The following is a 17,467-nucleotide window of genomic DNA, read 5'->3' on the forward strand; positions in this document are numbered from 1 at the left end:
GGTTCTTCCATTATGTTTTTGCAGGGCATCCCTGGATATCCAGGTCAAAAAGGTGAAATTGGCTTGCCAGGTCGACCGGTGAGTTTTGCTGATCTGTTCTTTCTGGACCGTCACTGGCAGAATCATTAAGTGGTGCAGTTTCCCAGTCTCATGACCAGTGCAAGTAACATGTGGACAACCAGCTAGTTGGTGTAAGGTCAAGGGGAGTGGGGAAAAATTTAAAGGGGACCTGAGGGGCAAGCTTTTCACACAGGTGCTGGTGGGTGTAATAGAGGTAGGTACAATTAGATTTGGACAGGTGCATGGATAGGAAAGGTTTAGAGGGATGTGGGACAAATGCAGGCCACTTGGTCGGCATGGACAAGCTGGGCCAAAGAACCTGTTTCCATGCTTGAAAACTCTGTGACATATGTAGTTCTGCCTTTATATGATTTATAAAGTAGCTGAAAGGAGTATACAACCAGACAACTATTACAGACAGTAGGAGCAAACAATGAGAGGCCGGAGGGACCCAGCATGTCAGGCAGTATCCATGAAGAGAAATGGGCTAGTCACTGTTTCAGGTTGAGACCTTTATCGAGACCAGTCTCAATGACCCAAAGCAATGGCCATCCATTTCTCTTCACCGACGCTACCTGACCTGCTGAGTCCCTCCATCCTCTCAAAGTTTGTTCCTTGCATTTGCAATGACAGAGGTTGTTTTGCGAACAGACCAGTTAGACATGTCGTACATAGTGCAACAAATAAGACACATTACAAATGTGCAGAGTACCAGAGAGATCAGTTGGTAGAGTGCAAAAGCAGTATAGAACATTGCAGCACAGTTCAGGCCTTTTGGCCCACAATGTTGTGCTGACCCATATAAACCAATCTATGATCAATAACCCTTCCCTCACAGCCCATAACCATTATATTTTCCTCCATCTTGACTTAAATGTAAGCATAATTTTACTATTTTGGGGTTTATTCCAGAGTCTGATAATGGCAGGAATGAAATGGTCCTTGAACCTGGTGGTGTGTAATGTCACACTCATGAATCTTCTTCCCAAGGGAGAGTGAAGAGAGTGTGGCTGGGGTGGGATGAGTCTTTAATACATTGTGTGGTTTTCTGAGGCACCAATAGGTGTGGATGGAGGGGGATTGGGGGGAGGGAAGGTGTGATGGTCTGAACCACATTTACAACCCTCTGCAATTTCCTGCGGTGGTGTGTTTGTCTGCAGTACCGGAGAATGATCAAACCAGGGCCCTCCTGAGTCTTCAGAGCAGAGCTGGCGGGTAGACTGGTTACCTCTCAGAAGTCCATGCCCTCTCTCAGGGTCCACCAGCATTGTTAATCCTCCCCCTGCATTTCTCCTTGTGGTCTAACCCTCCCCCCCCTCCCAACCTTTCCTCTCGGACAGGGTCGTACTGGGAGAAACGGGTTGAAAGGCGAAAAGGGCGAGGCAGGAGACTTCAGCAGCAGTTTTGGATTCCGGGTAAGTTGTATCTGAACTGAACTGTTTTACACGGTGCGATCATTGTTGTTCACCAGCTTTGCTCTGACCCCTTTCTCTTTTGTCATTAAAGGGTATCCCTGGCCCTCCAGGACCCCCTGGGCTCCCTGGACCACCTGGGTTACCAGCGCCAGCTTTCGACAACACTGTAAGTTGACCGCAGTTGGGACAGGAGGGAGTGAAGCAGCAGGCACTTCATTGTCATCTGACTACATATACAAACCGACGAAACAACATTTTCTGGACCACAGTACATACACAACCACACACAATACACACCACATAGCAATAACATCAAGATATAATTTAAAATAAACATATATAAATATTTTGGGATGATTTATTCAGTTATGGGAGACCATTCATCAGTTTTCCAGCCTGAGGGAAGAAGATATTTCCCAGCCTGGCAGTTCTGATTTTGATGCTCCTGTACCTCCTTCCTGATGGTAGTGGGTTAAAGATACTGTGTGCCAAATAGAAAAGGTCCTCAATAATTCTTTGAGCTCGATTGAAGCCATGATCCTAGTAACGTCATCAATGGAGGAAAGGGAGACTCCAGTGTGACATCTCCTCCTCATGTCTCAGCTGTCACCCAGGACCCAGCTCCCCTTATCAGAAGGTCATGGGCTCCTTCTATTGCCTGAGGTGACTCTCAGTGAGGGAGGGTCTCATTGTCTAAACTCCTGTCTGTCTAGAATCATGGAAAATAAGTGCAGGAGAAGGCCATTCAGTCCTTTGAACCTATGCCACCACTCAATGCCATCATGTGACATCAGTCCCCAATTCCTTATTTCTCTCTGTACCCCTTGATCCCTTTAAGGGCCACATCCAACTCCTCTTTGAATATGTCAAATGAAATGTCCTCAACAATTTTCTGTGGTTGGGACTTAAACAAGTTCACAAAGAGAAGTTTCTTCTCATCTCATTTCTAAGTCCCCCATCTCCTTAGACTGTGACCTCTTTGTTCTGGACTTCCCCAACATATAGAACATTCTTCCACCCTCCAATCTATCCAGTCCTGTAAGAGTTTTGCATTTCAGTTGCTACCCCTGGTCAATGATAGATCTCAGGGCACAACCTTGGTCCGCAGGTAGCTAATCGCGGTTAGCCCAATGCTTAACAGCACCAGAGACTGGGTTCTAATCCTGTGCTGTCTGTAAGGAGTTTGAACATTCTTCCCATGTCTGTGATGGTTTCCCTGGATGCTCTGGTTTCCTCCCGCCCTCCAAAAACAAACAGGTTTTTGGAGGTTAATTGGTGTATTTGGACGGCACAGGCTTGTGGGCTGGAAGGTCATGCCACCATATTGTAATTCTAAATTAATTTAATTAAATGTAGCCGTAGCCAGTGGATTCTAGTTCATGGAACTGCTCTAAGTCCTCTGTCATGCCCACATCTCCAGCACCGTGGCCCTGGTTCTGCTCACCTGCACTGGGCTCAGCTATTATTCTCTAGCTTGATGCTCTCTGAAACAGTCCCGATCAAAAGGAAGGGGCAGCGGGCCTTCAGAGGATGCGGGAGCACAGAAGGAAAATCCATGGATCCTCAGTGTCTCTAAAGGATCTCTTCTTAGCATCTTTCTCCTCTTGCTGGGCGTACTGGGCAAAGCCAGTGGTGCCTCCTTGTGTGTCTTTACTTGTGTACATGGCAATCAAAGAACATTGAGCCTTGAAATTGGCTTGCACATCTCAGAACAGCATCCAAAAGACAGGGTCCAGAACTCTGAAGGGTCAGCCTAGATTTTAGTGCTCAACACAAGGAATTGGCAGCGTCTGTCTTGGAGCGCCACCAGCTGACACTGATGGTGTGGCGCGGGGTTTGGCTATACGGCAGGTTCTGACTTGTTTTGACTCATCTTTTTCGAAGGTGTTCGGTGCACCGTCTGCCCACTATCCTGGACTTATTGGACCACCAGGTAAGAACTCGTCCTCAGAATCTCCTTTGCTCTCCTGGAATAAAGACTGCACTCTCTTCCCTGATTACTGTCCTCCTGCTGGGACCCTCAATTTTGCTGGCGGAGGGTGGGAGTTGGGATGGGGCCTCACCCTTGATCTTGAAGTTAAAGGTTGTGGGGGGGAGGGCAGAGTAAAATGATGAAGTATCACCAATCTGAATCATTTGTTTCTCTGTAAAAAAAAAAGTGCCAAAACTTTCTAGCATTTTCTGTAATAAATTCAGTTCCTTTTGTCTGTCAATAATTGGCACAGAACTGATTGGAACTTAATACCCATCATCCCATTGACCTCATTCAGTGATCATTTTTATGACACCATTCTACAAAAGCGGTTTTATTAAATGCTCGTAACTTTTTAAGAAAAGGTTCTGATTTGACTCCATGAGTCAGGGTTTTACTGGGAGTTGCTGGTGAGGCCAGCAGTTATTGTACACTCCTGGAAGTTGGTCATGGCATTACTGCAAAAAAAACTCCCACAGTACGACTGGCTAGGGAGCGCTGGTGGGATGTTGCTGGATAGATGGGGGTGGGGAGTTCGGTGGGGTGGGGAGGGAGGGATAGGATGACCTCAAGCTGAAATCAGATTGAACCCATCTCCGGTGCTGTCGGCAGTGTTCCTCAGCTGTTAATGATTTGTACCTCCTGCCTTCCCTCGTTCAGGTCCAAAGGGGGAGCGCGGAAGTTCAGGCTATCCAGGCACTCGAGGGGAAAAGGGAGACATGGGCCAGCCCGGAATACCAGGCCCACCCGGTGAGTAGAATGTGACCCCTACAGGAGTCCTTGGAAAGGTCTCTGACACAATCAACTATTTGTTCCAAGTAGGTCAGCTGTAGAAGATGGATCCTGAGACACACATGTACAACACAGCTGCTGTCTCTCAGCTCCTGCCCCCCAACCTCCTGATTCACCCTCCAGGGGTAATTCTACAGCAAGAGTGTTACCATCCAGGATGGGAGGAATCCGGGGCACTCAGGAACAAACCCACGCGGTCACGGGGAGAAGGTTCAGACTCCACACAAATGTGCCTGAGGTCAGAATCGATCCCAGGTCTTCAGGGCTGCAGCTCTAACCACTGTGCCACGGAGCTGCACAGTCTGCAACCATTCTGGTAATAATCTGCCATCAGTTACCTTGCTCTTCTAGAGATGACAGCATCTTACAGGTTTGTTTGTTTGGTACAAGCAGAGGCCTGGGTTCCATTGCAACTGCTGTCCTTGTCCTTTGTGCTGCTAGGGCCATGCATTGAAAAGATTCGGCAAGCTGAGTACACAACGCCCCTGGATGAATAGTTGAAGTGGTGGGACATGAAGAAGGGTTGGCGAGACCTGGGACCATCGAATTCCAAGGATCCCCTATCTCACAGAGGGAGTCCCTTGAGGTGTACGAGGCTCTAACGTGGCCTGGAGTTGACACTAGTTTGCACTAGCATTGCACAAGGCAGCAGCTTGACGCGAGTCGATGACTCCTCCTTTATGTACAGTAAAAGTCCAAAAATCCAGATGCCAGAAATCCAGACCACTCGAGAATCCAAACCTCTTGAAAACTCTCGGTTTTTGTGTGCGTGCGTGCATAAGTGCATGCATGTGTAAGCGCCACAGTTGCCACATTGACAACAAGCAACGTGTAAGTCGCAGAAATGTAAGAAAAATGTTTTTTTTGTCCTTTGTTCTTTTTATTTTATAAGAAAAATTTTAATAAACTAGCACAATTTACCTGCTTATTCTCCTTAAATTTGAATTTTAAAAGTGCTGCCTGAGAATCACGAAAATCCTGACCGACCCAATTCCCGAGCGGAGCGGATTTTAGGACTTTTGCTGAAAGTTGTTGTTGTAGCATTTGTACCTGAATCAGTGCTCGAACCCTGTGTTTTTCTCCTTCAGGAATTGTTCCATTTGACGTTTATGAGTATCACTCTGGGAGCAAGGTAAGAATTGCAAACTTCTTAATTTGCTGGCTCAACAATCAGGTACCTGGTGGCTCAAACTCTGTTCTCCCACCAGTTCCAAGCTTTGTGAAGTGAAGTCTTAACAGTTTCCCAACAATCTGCTGTTGGGAAAATTACATAGGAATGTTATCACAGGTGGATTACTGCAGTCTGTGTCATCTCCCCGGCCCCCAGTTACTGCACTCCCCATCCACACCCGGGGCCCCAGTTCCTGCACTCCCTAGGACCCCAGTAACTGCACTCTCCATCCACCCCTCCCCAGGGCCCCAGTTCCAGCACTCCCCATCCATTTCCCGGGCCCTCCCATCTACTCCCAGAGGCCCCAGTTGCTGCACTCAATCCAAAAAACTCTGCTCCTGTACGTCCAACAATAACAGACTTACAGAGTTCAGGAAGTAACTGAAGTTGTGCTTTTACCAAGTCTGTGACTCTCGTTACCTCTCAACCACACCAGCAATCCCTCAACCCTTCCCTTTGGGCACAACTCTGGAACCTGTGGGGAAAATCTCTGGGAGAAAACCATGGAGAGGCAACGATGTTTATTTGATGGGTTAATTCCTTCTGCTAGTTTAGGGCTGTCTAAATCTTGAGAGCTAAGGTTTAAGGTGAGAGGGGAAAGATTTGAACGGGACTTGAGGGGCACCTTCTTCACACTGAGGTGGCGGGTAAATGGTGGAGGTGGTTGGACAATTATAATGTTTAAGAGATATTTAGAAAAGTACTTGGATAGCAAGAGTTTAGAGGGATCTGGGCTGAACTACATGATTAACTTGGCCAGCATGGATGATATAGGCCTCAGAGCCTGTAAAACTCCTGTAACAAGGCATCCAATTGGTCCTGGAGGATGATGATACACACCAATAGTGGAAGCATTACAGTGGGGTGACTGGAGACAGGTCATGTGATATAACTGTCCAATCAGGATTTCCAGCTGTGAGCTTGTTGCTTATCATGTCTTTTTTTAAATATTGTGCTCAACCCAATGTATTTAGGTTACATTTTCCATCTACTTCCTTTGGCCTTGCAGGGGGAGAAGGGAAAGCGTGGTGACGTGGGGCAGAAGGGAGAGCCTGGCAACGGCTATGGTTTGGGGATTCCTGGACCGGCAGGGCCCCCTGGACCTCCGGGACGACCAGGGCTCCAGGTAAGGACCTTCAGCAGGGCCGCATCAGAGGACTATGGTTGGGCACAAGACAAGCGAGCTGCTGGAGGGTCTCAGAGGGTCAGGCAGCATCCGCGGGTCAACGTTTCGTGTCGGGAACCCTCTCAAGATCAAAAAGGGGAAGGATGTTACGCCCATGAAAAAGGGGAAGGGAGATGGGGAGGGGCTGGGGAGAGAGGGGATTCATTGGAAGGGACCATTGGGATGGGGGTTGGGGAGGGAGGAGTAATATAAGAGAGTGATGGCTGAGTGGAATGATCTTCCAGAAGAGGTAGTTGTGGCAGGGTCAATTCTGTCATTTAAGAGGAGATTGGATAAGTACATGGATGAGAAGGGGTTGGAGGGTTACGGGCAGGGAACAGGTAGATGGGACTAGTGGAGTTTCACATAAATCGATGCAGACTAGAAGGGCCGTTATGGCCTGTTTCTGTACTGTAAATTGTTATATGGTTATATTTAAAAAGTAAGAACAGCAATAAGAACAGTAAAGAAGAGATGAAAACATTGGAACCAGATAGAGATGGGGGTTACTTAATTGTAAAATTCAATGTCCTTGCCATTAGGTTCAATGATGTCCAAGGAGGAATATATTGTGTTATTCTTCAAGTTTATGTTTGGTCTCACCCTGGCTGTGGATGAGCTCGGGACAAACGTGTCCATGTGGGAATGGCAAAGGGGATTGAAGCGGTTGGCCACTGGGAGTTGAAGGCTAGAGATGCAGGCGGAGGGTGGGTATTTGGAGAAGTGGTCACCCAACCTGTGTTTAATTATAGAGGAGGCCACACTGACTACACTGAATGCAGTAGATCAGGTTGGACGATGTGAAACCTGGAAGGTCTGTTTGGATGGAGGTGGGGGTGGGAGGGGGAGAGGGAGATGGAAGGGCAAGTTCTGCACAGACTGTGGTTACCGTGGGCAATGCCCAAGGGGATGGAAGGGTGGGTGGGGAGTAACAAGAGGACCGATAGTCCCCTTCTGCTTCCTTCATTTTGGGGTCTATCTGCATGGAGTTTGCACCATTTGTCTGGATTGCATGGGCTTCTCTCAGGAACTCCTGTTTCCTTCCATATCCCAAAGGTGGTGGGTTAATTAACCGCCGCAAATTGGGAATGGGGGAATGCAGAATCTGGGAGTAATTGGTGGGAATGCAGGGAGAATAAAGTGGGGATGAGAGACAGATTGGGATAAATGGGTGGATGTTGGTCAGTGTGACCTCCATGGGGCATAGATCTTGGTGAATAGGTCAAGGTATATGCACAGCTATGTAGAGAAGTGAGAGAGTGCACTAAAGTGTGGCAGATGGATTGTAATGAAAGGGAAGGTAAAGTTTGGCTGAAGATTGGAAAAGAGGAATATTGCTTAACTAAGGCAAGCCTATTTATTATATGTTGGAGTTTGGTATCGTCTGGGTATCCTGTGAACATGCAGGCACCCAAAGTGCTGCAGGAGCTCAGTGGGTCCGGCAGCAGCTGAGAAGGCAGTCAGCAGTCAACGTTTCGGTCTGAAGACCTTCATCAGAAATAGCGAGAATTGGGAAGAAGCCCAAATAAAATGGAGGGGGGATGGGGAGTGGTGGGAACATGGGCTGGAAGGAGGGGGAAGGAAAGGAAGGAACTAGGAGGAGAAAGGAGGAAGAGGCAGAGGGATGAGGAAGATGCCCTCCGATAGGAGGAAGGAAGGGAAGGCGGTGGGGAGCTGGAGGAAGGAAGGTGAGAGTGATGGAGCAGGTAGAGAGGGCGGAGAGGGAAAAGAGAAGGTGGAGTGAGGCTAGAGACATCAGGGAAAGTTACCTACCTAGAAAGGTTTACCTTTATTACAAAGGCCTAATGTATTGCACAGTTAACAAAGTCAGGCTACAACTATGCTGGACTTTGATCAAACCAAACTGGAAAACTGCATGCAAAGATGGCCTCTTATCAAAGGAAGATAAATTTGAATTTTAAAAGTGCTGCCTGAGAATCACGAAAATCCTGACCGACCCAATTCCCGAGCGGAGCGGATTTTAGGACTTTTGCACTGTCTCGGAAGCAGTGCAGAGAATGATTCCTGGGATGAAGCATGTCTCTCAGGTAGCCAATTGCCCCGCTTGTAAAGCCGCATATTTTGGCCATATGAATGCGGAGGAGGCACCTGCGAGGCGAACTTTGTAACCCTCCTCCGAGAGGGATAATCACCGCAGCACAGTGGCCTCCCCAGCCATCTGAATGCAGCCGCCTGAATGTGGCTGCATTCGGGCTGACAGTCAGCTGGCGAGCGCCCGACAGCTCCTCTCCCAGCTGCCCCTTCCCCGGCGCAGGACGTCAGGGCAGGGGCATCTGGCTGGGCTGTCAGCGCAGAGACTGCAGGGCTGGAGCAGCAGGTGGGGGAGAAGGGAGCTGGGGCGGCCAGGAGGGGAGATGGTGGCTGGGGTGCCCCGTGGGTGAGTGCGGGTCTGGGGCGGCCTGCAGGTGAGTACGGGGCTGGAGCGACCAGCAGTGAGTACAGGGCTGGGAACTCGGGGATACTGAGTCCGTGTTCTTGCTTTCCTCTGCCAAGGCTCGAGCACGCTGACGCTAAGCTTGTTACCGGTGCTCGAGTCGGGTACCGGCATTGTTTTGGCCAGTCCCCTTCTCCTTCTCCCTTGCCGGCCGCCCCAGCCCCGTACTCACCGGCCAGCCACTCCAGCGCCCTTCTCCCCGCCTGCCGCTCCAGCTCCTCTTCTCCCCCGCCTGACGCTCCAGCCCCTCTTCTCCTCCGCCTGCCGCTCCAGACCCCTTCTCCCCTGCTGGTCACTCCAGCCTCCGTACTCACCCGCTGGTCACTCCAGCCCCATAGTCACCCGACGTTCATCCTGCCCCCTTCTCCCCTGCTGGTCATTGTGACATTGTAACACGACTTGTACTTTGTCCTAGTAACACTACACCCTGTCCTCTTTGACTTATTATAAGACTACATCCTGCCTTTTTGTTTTATTTTTGCACCACCTCTTGTACTTAAGTACAGGGTGACTTGCCTGGATAGCACACATAACAAATCTTTTGTTTTCATCATGGTGGATGTCCAATAAACAATTCAATTCAATTGTTTGGAAAGAGGAACCTTGGTCTTATTGAACCTGACAGAATTCCTGGGTGGCTCAATAGGGACAGCACTGAGAGGACAATTCCGCTGTTGGAGGCATCTCAAATTAGTGAGATATTGTTTCAGGATAAGGGGTTGGTTGCAGAAAGAGTTGAGATGAAGCTCCTTCCTTCAAAGGGTTGTGAATCTTCAGAAACCTCCAGATTACCTATAAAACACATTTAAGGAGGTAATATTGACACTCAGTCATGGAACACTTCAGATCAGCAACAATGGCAGTCTCAGGGGCAGGAACTATATGGCCTATATTTGCTTTATTCCATATGCAACTGAGAAGGCTTCTTGCATCCACTTTACCATAACATTAACTGAATATTACAGGTTAAATACCCCTTATCCAAAATTCCTGGGACCAGAAGTGTTTCAGATTTTGGAATTTTTCAGATTTTGGAATACCATTTCAAAAATTGCACTCATTCACTCAGACTTAAACATACATGCATTACAATACAAATATTTATCAGTGCATCTACACTCTATACTACAATACTTGTGTCTGCTATGTCTAACTGTTCTCTGATTGGGATTTCTGAACTCTATTACGTATTACCTTATGGGACCACGGACGAAAATGTTTTTGCATTTTGGATCATTTCGGATTTTAGGTATTGGGATAAGGGGTACTCAACCTGTATTACTGTTTATCCACTAGGGGCCAAAAGGAGACAGCATCGTTGGACCAAGAGGACTACCAGGCAATCCGGGAAGCCCAGGTTACAGTTACCCCGGACCTCCCGGTCCCCCAGGCCTTCCAGGGACACCTGGACTGCCAGCGTCAGGTGTATCCTCAGAGCAGCAAACAACTAGTGGGTCTCTTTTATATTTAATTTTTTTTCCGCATAATGCCCTTTAACAGACCATTTAAAGCCTGTATGGTGCCATCGCCATTAGGACCAGGCAGTAGGACCTTGCGGAGCAGCACTGTGTCTCCGTTCCCCGCTCTACCGGGTCTGCACTAGTGGGAGCGCTGCCATTACATCAGTTCTGCAGCAATGCCAATGTTTTACCAGAGGATGTGGGTTTAAAGTGAAGGGGGAGACATTTAATTGGAACCTGAGAGGTACCTTTATAACACAGAGGGCAGTGGGTGCATGGAGGAGGTGGTTGAGCAGGAACTGTTGCAATGTTTAATAAAAATAATGAACACGTACATGGATAGATGGGATATGAACCAAACACAAACAGGATGGACTAGTTGGATGGGACATTTTGGTTGAAGTAGAGCTGTTTTCCATACTCTGACCAACTATGATTTGGCTCAGTTGCAGAGAGTTGGGTTTGGAGATGGTTTGGTTGGTTTGGAGAGGGTTAGAATACATTGGAGAGTTTGGTAGAGTTCAAGAAGATTGGGTAAAGGTTTGGGTTGCAGAATGCATTGGACAGGGTTTGATTGATTGGAAAGGGTTTGGTTGTGTTGGCGAGGGTTTGGATCAAGGGCAGAGAGTCTGTTAGAGTTCAAGAAGATTAGAATCATAGAAAACTATGGCACAGGAAACAGGCCATTCAGCCAAAATATAACTCCACTAGTCCCACTGACCTGTATCCATTCCATAATCGTCCATACCTCTCCCATCCATATATCTATCCAATTTATTCTTAAAACCTATGAATAAACCTACATTTACCATGTTCCACACTCCCACCACTCTCTGTGAAAGTGTTCCCCCTAAAACGTTCACCCTAAAGCCATGTCGTCTCGAATTTATCTCTCCCAATCTAAGTGGAAAGAGCCTTCTTGCATTTACTCTCTCTATTCCCTTCATAATTTTGTAAACCTCTATCAAATCTCCCCACATTCATCTACGCTCTAAGCAATAAAGTCCCAGCCTATTTAATCTTTCCCTGTATCTCAACTCCTGAAGACCTGGCAACATCCTAGTAAATCTTCTCTGCACTCTTTCAATCTTACTGATATCCTTCCTGTAGTTTGGCAGCCAGAATTGCACACAATAATCCAAATATGACCTCACCAATGTTTTATACAAGCTCACCATAACATCCCAACTCCTGTACTCAGTACTTTGATTTATGAAGGGCAAAAAGCCAAAAGCTCTCTTAACAACCCTCTCCACCTGCAATGCCACTTTCAGGGAATTATATATCTGTTTTCCCGGATCCCTTTGTTCCTCCACACCCTACCATTTACCATATATGTCCTATCTTGGTTTGTCCTTCCAAAATGCAAAACCTCGCACTTGTCTGCATTAAATTCCATCTCTCATATTTTGGTCTATTTTTCCAGCTGGTCCAGATCCCTCTGCAAGGTTTGAAAGCCTTCCTCGCTGTCCACAATACCTCCAATCTTTGTGTCATCTGCAAACTTGCGGATCCAGTTTCCCACATTATCATCCAGATCATTGATATAGACAACAAACAACAATGGTCCCAACACCAATCCCTGAGGCGCACCACTCAGGCCTTCAGTCTGAGAAGCAATCATCCACTATCCACTAGATTAGGTAGAGTTGAAAGGGGTTTGGGTTGGATAGGGTGTGGTTGTAGTAGGGAGTGTTTGGTTGGGATATTGTTCGTTTGGACAGGAGAATATTTGTTGGGCTGCAGATTTGATTGAGATGGTGGATGCAGCATTTGGTTGACAGGGGGGTTTTGTTGATATAAATATGATGTAGTTGAAAAGTTAAATATTGCTTAAGGTTTCAGGGTTTAATGAGGAAAAAGGTTTGATAGAGACAGAGATCATTTGATGTGAAGGGGGTTTTGTTGGCGTTAATGGCCACTGATTGTGATGTAAAGTTCTGGGTTAGGAACTTGATTACGGAGAGGGTTTGTTCTGGTTAGTGAGGGGCTCGTTGGTGTGGAAATAACCTGATTGGGATTGAGATTTTAGTTGATGTGGAGGATTGGTTGGGGTAAAAAGGTTTGCAGAAAATATTTAATCGTGAGATCAAAGTATAATGCTCCCAAGTCCATCGATCATGGCCACGGGGAAAAGCACAAGAACAAGAAGGAATTTGTCAATGTTGCCAATGTGTCCTGATAACTGAAGATCAGCTTACACATTCAGCTACGGGACAAACATTTCAAGCAGTTGATGAATGTTTCCCAAACTAGTTCACAGGATTAATGCCCACACATGGGTGGCTGTGGTTGGGAGGGCTGTTTGTTTCCCACCTCATGGAATTAAAATGCTCTATCCCTCTCTCTCCCTTCCCCCTCCCCTTCTATTATACGCAGGTATTGTCGGCCCCCCTGGGCCTCCTGGCCCCCCTGGATCTGCAACCTCAACATCCGGGGTAAGTGTGGGCCCTCCATCGGTGACTGAGACCCAGCACGGCAGTGCTGTGGAGGATGCGGGGGTGGGACTCATCCACATTGTAAAGTGAGGCACAAAGGTTCCGCTACCAGACCTGGGGGAAACCACAGGGATGAATTCCTTGCAGGCACAGGAAGAAAACTTGGTGAAGAATGAATAGCCGGTTAGCATAGCAGTTAGCACAATGTTGTTACAGTGTCACTTCTGTCTGTAAGGAGTTTGTATGTCCGTGCACATTCTCCCCGTGACTGTGTGGGTTTCCTCCTGGTGCTCCAGTTTCCTCCTTCCCTCCAAAAAATGTATGGGGGTTGTCAGTTAATTGGTCACATGGGTGCATTTGGTGGGGACTCGTGGACTGGAAGGGCCATTACTGTGCTGGGTCTCTAAATGAAATGTGTGTCTTTCTGTCGGCCGCTGGGAAGAGCAGATCTTTTTAGATTCCCAGTACAGGGGCCAGGGCATGATAGATTGTGGCCACGACAACCTATTGCATCTTGCTTAGTGCCATGCAAAGTAAGCAGTCCAATAATTCTTGAGCTGTGCAATCAGTGATCCCTGACGTTAGGTTTCAATATCACCCAGGTTAACGTCCTACAGACCTATCAAACGATGCTGAGTGTCTCCAGAAGCCTGCAGGAGGGGTCACTGGCCTACATCCTGGAACGGGGAGAGCTGTACGTCCGAGTGAGGGACGGTTGGCGGCAGGTTTATGTGAGTGCCTCTCAACTCCGCGGCAGTTTCAGAGCTGGGTCCAATGATATTGCAAAGGCAGAGTATATAAACACATGCCCTACACAAGATTCAAAATTCACTTGACATGAAATAATAGAGCATGTAATATTACATAAAATTTCCTTTCTGCCTGCCATAAAGTAGACAAAAGGACACCATTAATATTGCCCAGCATCCCTGACAGTACGAGAGAAAGAGAAGCAAAAGAGAGTCCCTTCAGAGTCAAGTGCTCCCACAGCCTCTGAAACTGCACTGACTCCATTGGCAACCTGAGCTCTGGATCCAAACCTTCGACACGATCAGGAAGCCTTCAGCGCCCAAGGCTCTTTGGGAGCCCTCCTTGCCCTCAACACCCTCACAAATCCCAGTTCCGATACCTGGTTCCCATGAGTCAGTCTCCAGCAGCCCACAGCCTGGGTGTGTCCTTCAACTACATTGCCTGCAGCTGCGTGAGCCGCTGAGCCCTTCGCTGGTCTGCTGCCGTGGTCACCGTCCTGTAGGGTCGTCTCTTCTGCTTTGCCTTCTGAACAGGGGGGGGTGGGATCCTCCCCACTTCTAGTGCCCTACGCCAGTTCACTGCTCCCCCAGATTCTCCATCTCTGTGTGGCCACTTGGACACAGATCTCTGCAGCTGCAGAAGCTTTCCTAAAGATGCCATTGATCCTTTATTTAAAGCCTGTGCGGAGCCACCGGCATTAGGATCAGGCAGTTGAACCCTTTGGAAAGTGCTGTGTCTCCATGCTCTGCCTTCCCGGGTCCAACCAGCAGTTCCAACAGTGTCGCCATTTTCTCTGGATCAACATTTCAGGCTGTGCTCAGTCTGACTGAAAGCTCAGCCTTTATTTCCCCATGGATGCGGCATGACCTGTTGAGTTTCTCCACTCGGGTACCATTGGGGCAGCACAATTAATGTAGCAGTCAGCCCAATGCTGTTGCAGTGATAGTGATCAGGGCCGGGGTTGAATCCCGCTCTATCTGTAAGGAGTTTGTACGTTCTCCCCGTGTCTACCCATGGATTTTCTCCGGTTTCCTCCCCCTGTTCAAAACATACCTGGGGTTGTAAGTCAAATGGATGCCATTGGACGGCACAGACTTGAGTCTGGATGTCTAAATTTAAATTTAAATTAGCTCTTTTGTGCATTGCACCAGCCCCCAGCATCTGCAGACTTTCTGGTAAAGCCGTCCATAAGCACATACAAAAATGTACTCATGGATGCACCCATTCACCAATGGAAGGTACGACTTGTCATAGAAACTGGTCACCTATCAAAATTATCTTTTCTTACAGCTTGGGGAGTATATTCCTTATCTTGGAGGAGGAATTCTTGTGAGTACAGTTCTGCTCCTGTGATTTGCATAGTTTCCACTTTGGTGTTTATTTCTATATATATGCCGTGGTTTGTTTCTTTATATATTTTTGTCTTTTTGATTTTTAGAAAGCTACATAACCTGTTTGAACTCGGGCAATGAGCCACCAAGCTGTTGGTTAAGGGATAAATATTGAGCAGGCCACAAGGGAGAAAATCACAAGGGAGAAACACTTTCTTTGAAGTGTGTCCGGAGGGGACCTGGTTTAATCTCTGACCCTACAGGGTGGGGCTCCTTTAGAGGTGTATCAGACGTCACAGATTTCTACAGTGCCGAAACAAGCCCTTTGGCCCCACTTGCTCCTGCTGGCCAGAAGTGTTGGCTGGTATTATCTGCTCGCCTGGCGTCCACCATCTTCCGAGTTTAAGTGGCCGAGCCATAAGAATCTTGAACGGGCCATTCAGCCCCTTAAAGCTGTTTTTATCACTCATGGCCATCAATCCTATTTTCTAATTCCTTAAATATTTACATTTCTATCTGTCCTGATTGATGTTTTCCAGTTTTGTTGACATCCAATGCCAGACCTTAACTTTTCCATGAAAAATTCCTTGTCTGATGCTCTGTCTTCCTGATTGTGTCCTTATTCTTCTCACGTGCCCCTCTGTTCACAGGAAAACAAAGTGGAGGCAGTGGGATCCCCGCCTGTGGTGCAGTATTCTGGTCAACGGGAACCCCCGTCCAGTTCGGGAACCCTGGGTTCCAGGGAGTTGGGGTCTCCCGAGGCTGGTGGAACCCAGCAGGAACGGCCAAAGGAAACCCAGCCCCACCGGCATCGGGAGACGGAGGTGCCTCTCTACCCCCACCGCCAGCACTTGCCCAGGAAGCCAACAGCGACCACTACCCCTCCTCCAAGGACAAGCCACCGCGGCTCTTCCCACTGGCCCCACGTCGCCCCCTCTGTCCACGCCAGTCAGCTACAAGGAGTACCAATGGTAACCAACTGCCTGGAACTCATTTCAGGGGTACAAGTTGGAGACACAGTGTGGGCAATAGGCTTTGGCATCGTTCTGCATTCCACTCCTAACAGTTAAGACCATCAGGCCTTGGTTTTTCTACTGAAGTAAAGGGAGATATAGTTCTCTCTTCTCACTGCTAGCTTCAGGCAGAAAGTACAGAGGCCTAAAGTCCAGCACCTCTAAGTTCAAAATAGTTTTTATCCAAAAGCTATATTGAATCTCCCCACACTACCCTAACCATAACATTACTCTGGGACTACCAAACCTCTGGTGCACTATTGAAACATGTTGTTTTGCACTAACTGGAAATGTGAATATTTATAGAGTCACACAGAATGTAAACAGATCCTTCGGCCCAAATTGACCAAAATGTCCCACCCACACTAGTCTCACCTGCCTGCATTTGGCCCATATCCCTCTAAACCTGTACTATCTGTGTATCCATTCAAATGATTCTTAAATGTTGCAGTAGTACCTGCTCCAACCACCTCCTCCAACAGTCTGTCCATACTCTCGCCACCCTCAGTGTAAGAACTCTCCCTTCATTGCCCCTATTAAATGTCTTCCCCTCTCACCTTAAACCTATACCCTCTAGTTCTTGATTCCCCCACTCGGGGTAAAAGACTCAGTGCATTCATCCAATCTATTCCTCTCATGATTATGTACATCTCCATGATATCAGTCCTCATCCTCCTGCACTCCAAGGAGCAAAGCCCCAGCCTGCTCAACCTCTCCCTATAGTTCAGGCACCCCTCACCCTGGCAACATCCTTATATACCTTCTCTGCACCCTCTCCAGTTTAAAAACATCCATCCTACAGTTCAGTGACCAATACTCCCGTGTCTTATACACCTAAAACCTGACCTCCTAACATCTGTATTCAGTACCCCGACAGGTGAAGAGTGTGCCAAAAGCCTTTTTGTCCATAGAGCCTCACTAGCTGAACAATCTGTAGTGTCATCTATAACCAGTGCCGTGACATCCTCCACACCCCCTCCTCCTTTACCCCACCTCCTGAAGCACTTATGCCCTGGAACGCTGCGCGGCCAGTCCTGTTCCTCTCTTAAACAGAAGTAAAACACAAAAATCTGCAGACGCTGTAATTGAAGTAAAAACACAATGCTGGAGGAACTCATCAGGTTAAACAGTGTCCTTTATAGAGCAAAGATAAAGATACATAACCAGCATTTCAGGCTTGAGCCCTTCATCATGGTGTGAGCAAAAGGTTGACAGGTGCCCGAACAAAACAAAACAAAAGGAATTTCTCCAGCATTGTGTTTTTACCTCTCTTAACCAGGTTTCCCTCATGGCTGTCATGTCCATTACATGTCTTTCGCCATGCCACCTGCCTTCCTTAACAAGCCATGAGCTTTAAACTTTAATCAATCCCTGCATTTCTCCTCCCCACTTGACTTTCTCTCATTATCCTCCATACCAACTTCTCGCCTGTTTCATTTATCAGC

The 17,467-nt window shown here is 47.7% G+C and overlaps 1 protein-coding gene across 2 annotated transcripts in view; it reads left to right on the forward strand.

Moving 5' to 3' along the window:
* LOC138761656 (collagen alpha-1(XVIII) chain-like) overlaps positions 1–17,467 on the forward strand; it is a 290,964-nt gene that overhangs the window by 264,620 nt on the left and 8,877 nt on the right. For both annotated transcript variants that reach the window (XM_069934180.1, XM_069934179.1), the window contains 12 exons: positions 25–78; positions 1,401–1,475; positions 1,567–1,641; positions 3,360–3,408; positions 4,108–4,197; positions 5,328–5,371; positions 6,420–6,536; positions 10,327–10,480; positions 12,870–12,928; positions 13,531–13,659; positions 14,969–15,007; positions 15,660–15,980. In XM_069934180.1, the coding sequence (XP_069790281.1) occupies positions 25–78; positions 1,401–1,475; positions 1,567–1,641; positions 3,360–3,408; positions 4,108–4,197; positions 5,328–5,371; positions 6,420–6,536; positions 10,327–10,480; positions 12,870–12,928; positions 13,531–13,659; positions 14,969–15,007; positions 15,660–15,980 (1,206 nt within the window). The remainder of the gene's footprint in view (positions 1–24; positions 79–1,400; positions 1,476–1,566; positions 1,642–3,359; positions 3,409–4,107; positions 4,198–5,327; positions 5,372–6,419; positions 6,537–10,326; positions 10,481–12,869; positions 12,929–13,530; positions 13,660–14,968; positions 15,008–15,659; positions 15,981–17,467) is intronic.

Source organism: Narcine bancroftii, chromosome 4 (genome assembly GCF_036971445.1).
Source record: "Narcine bancroftii isolate sNarBan1 chromosome 4, sNarBan1.hap1, whole genome shotgun sequence".
NCBI lineage: Eukaryota > Metazoa > Chordata > Chondrichthyes > Torpediniformes > Narcinidae > Narcine > Narcine bancroftii.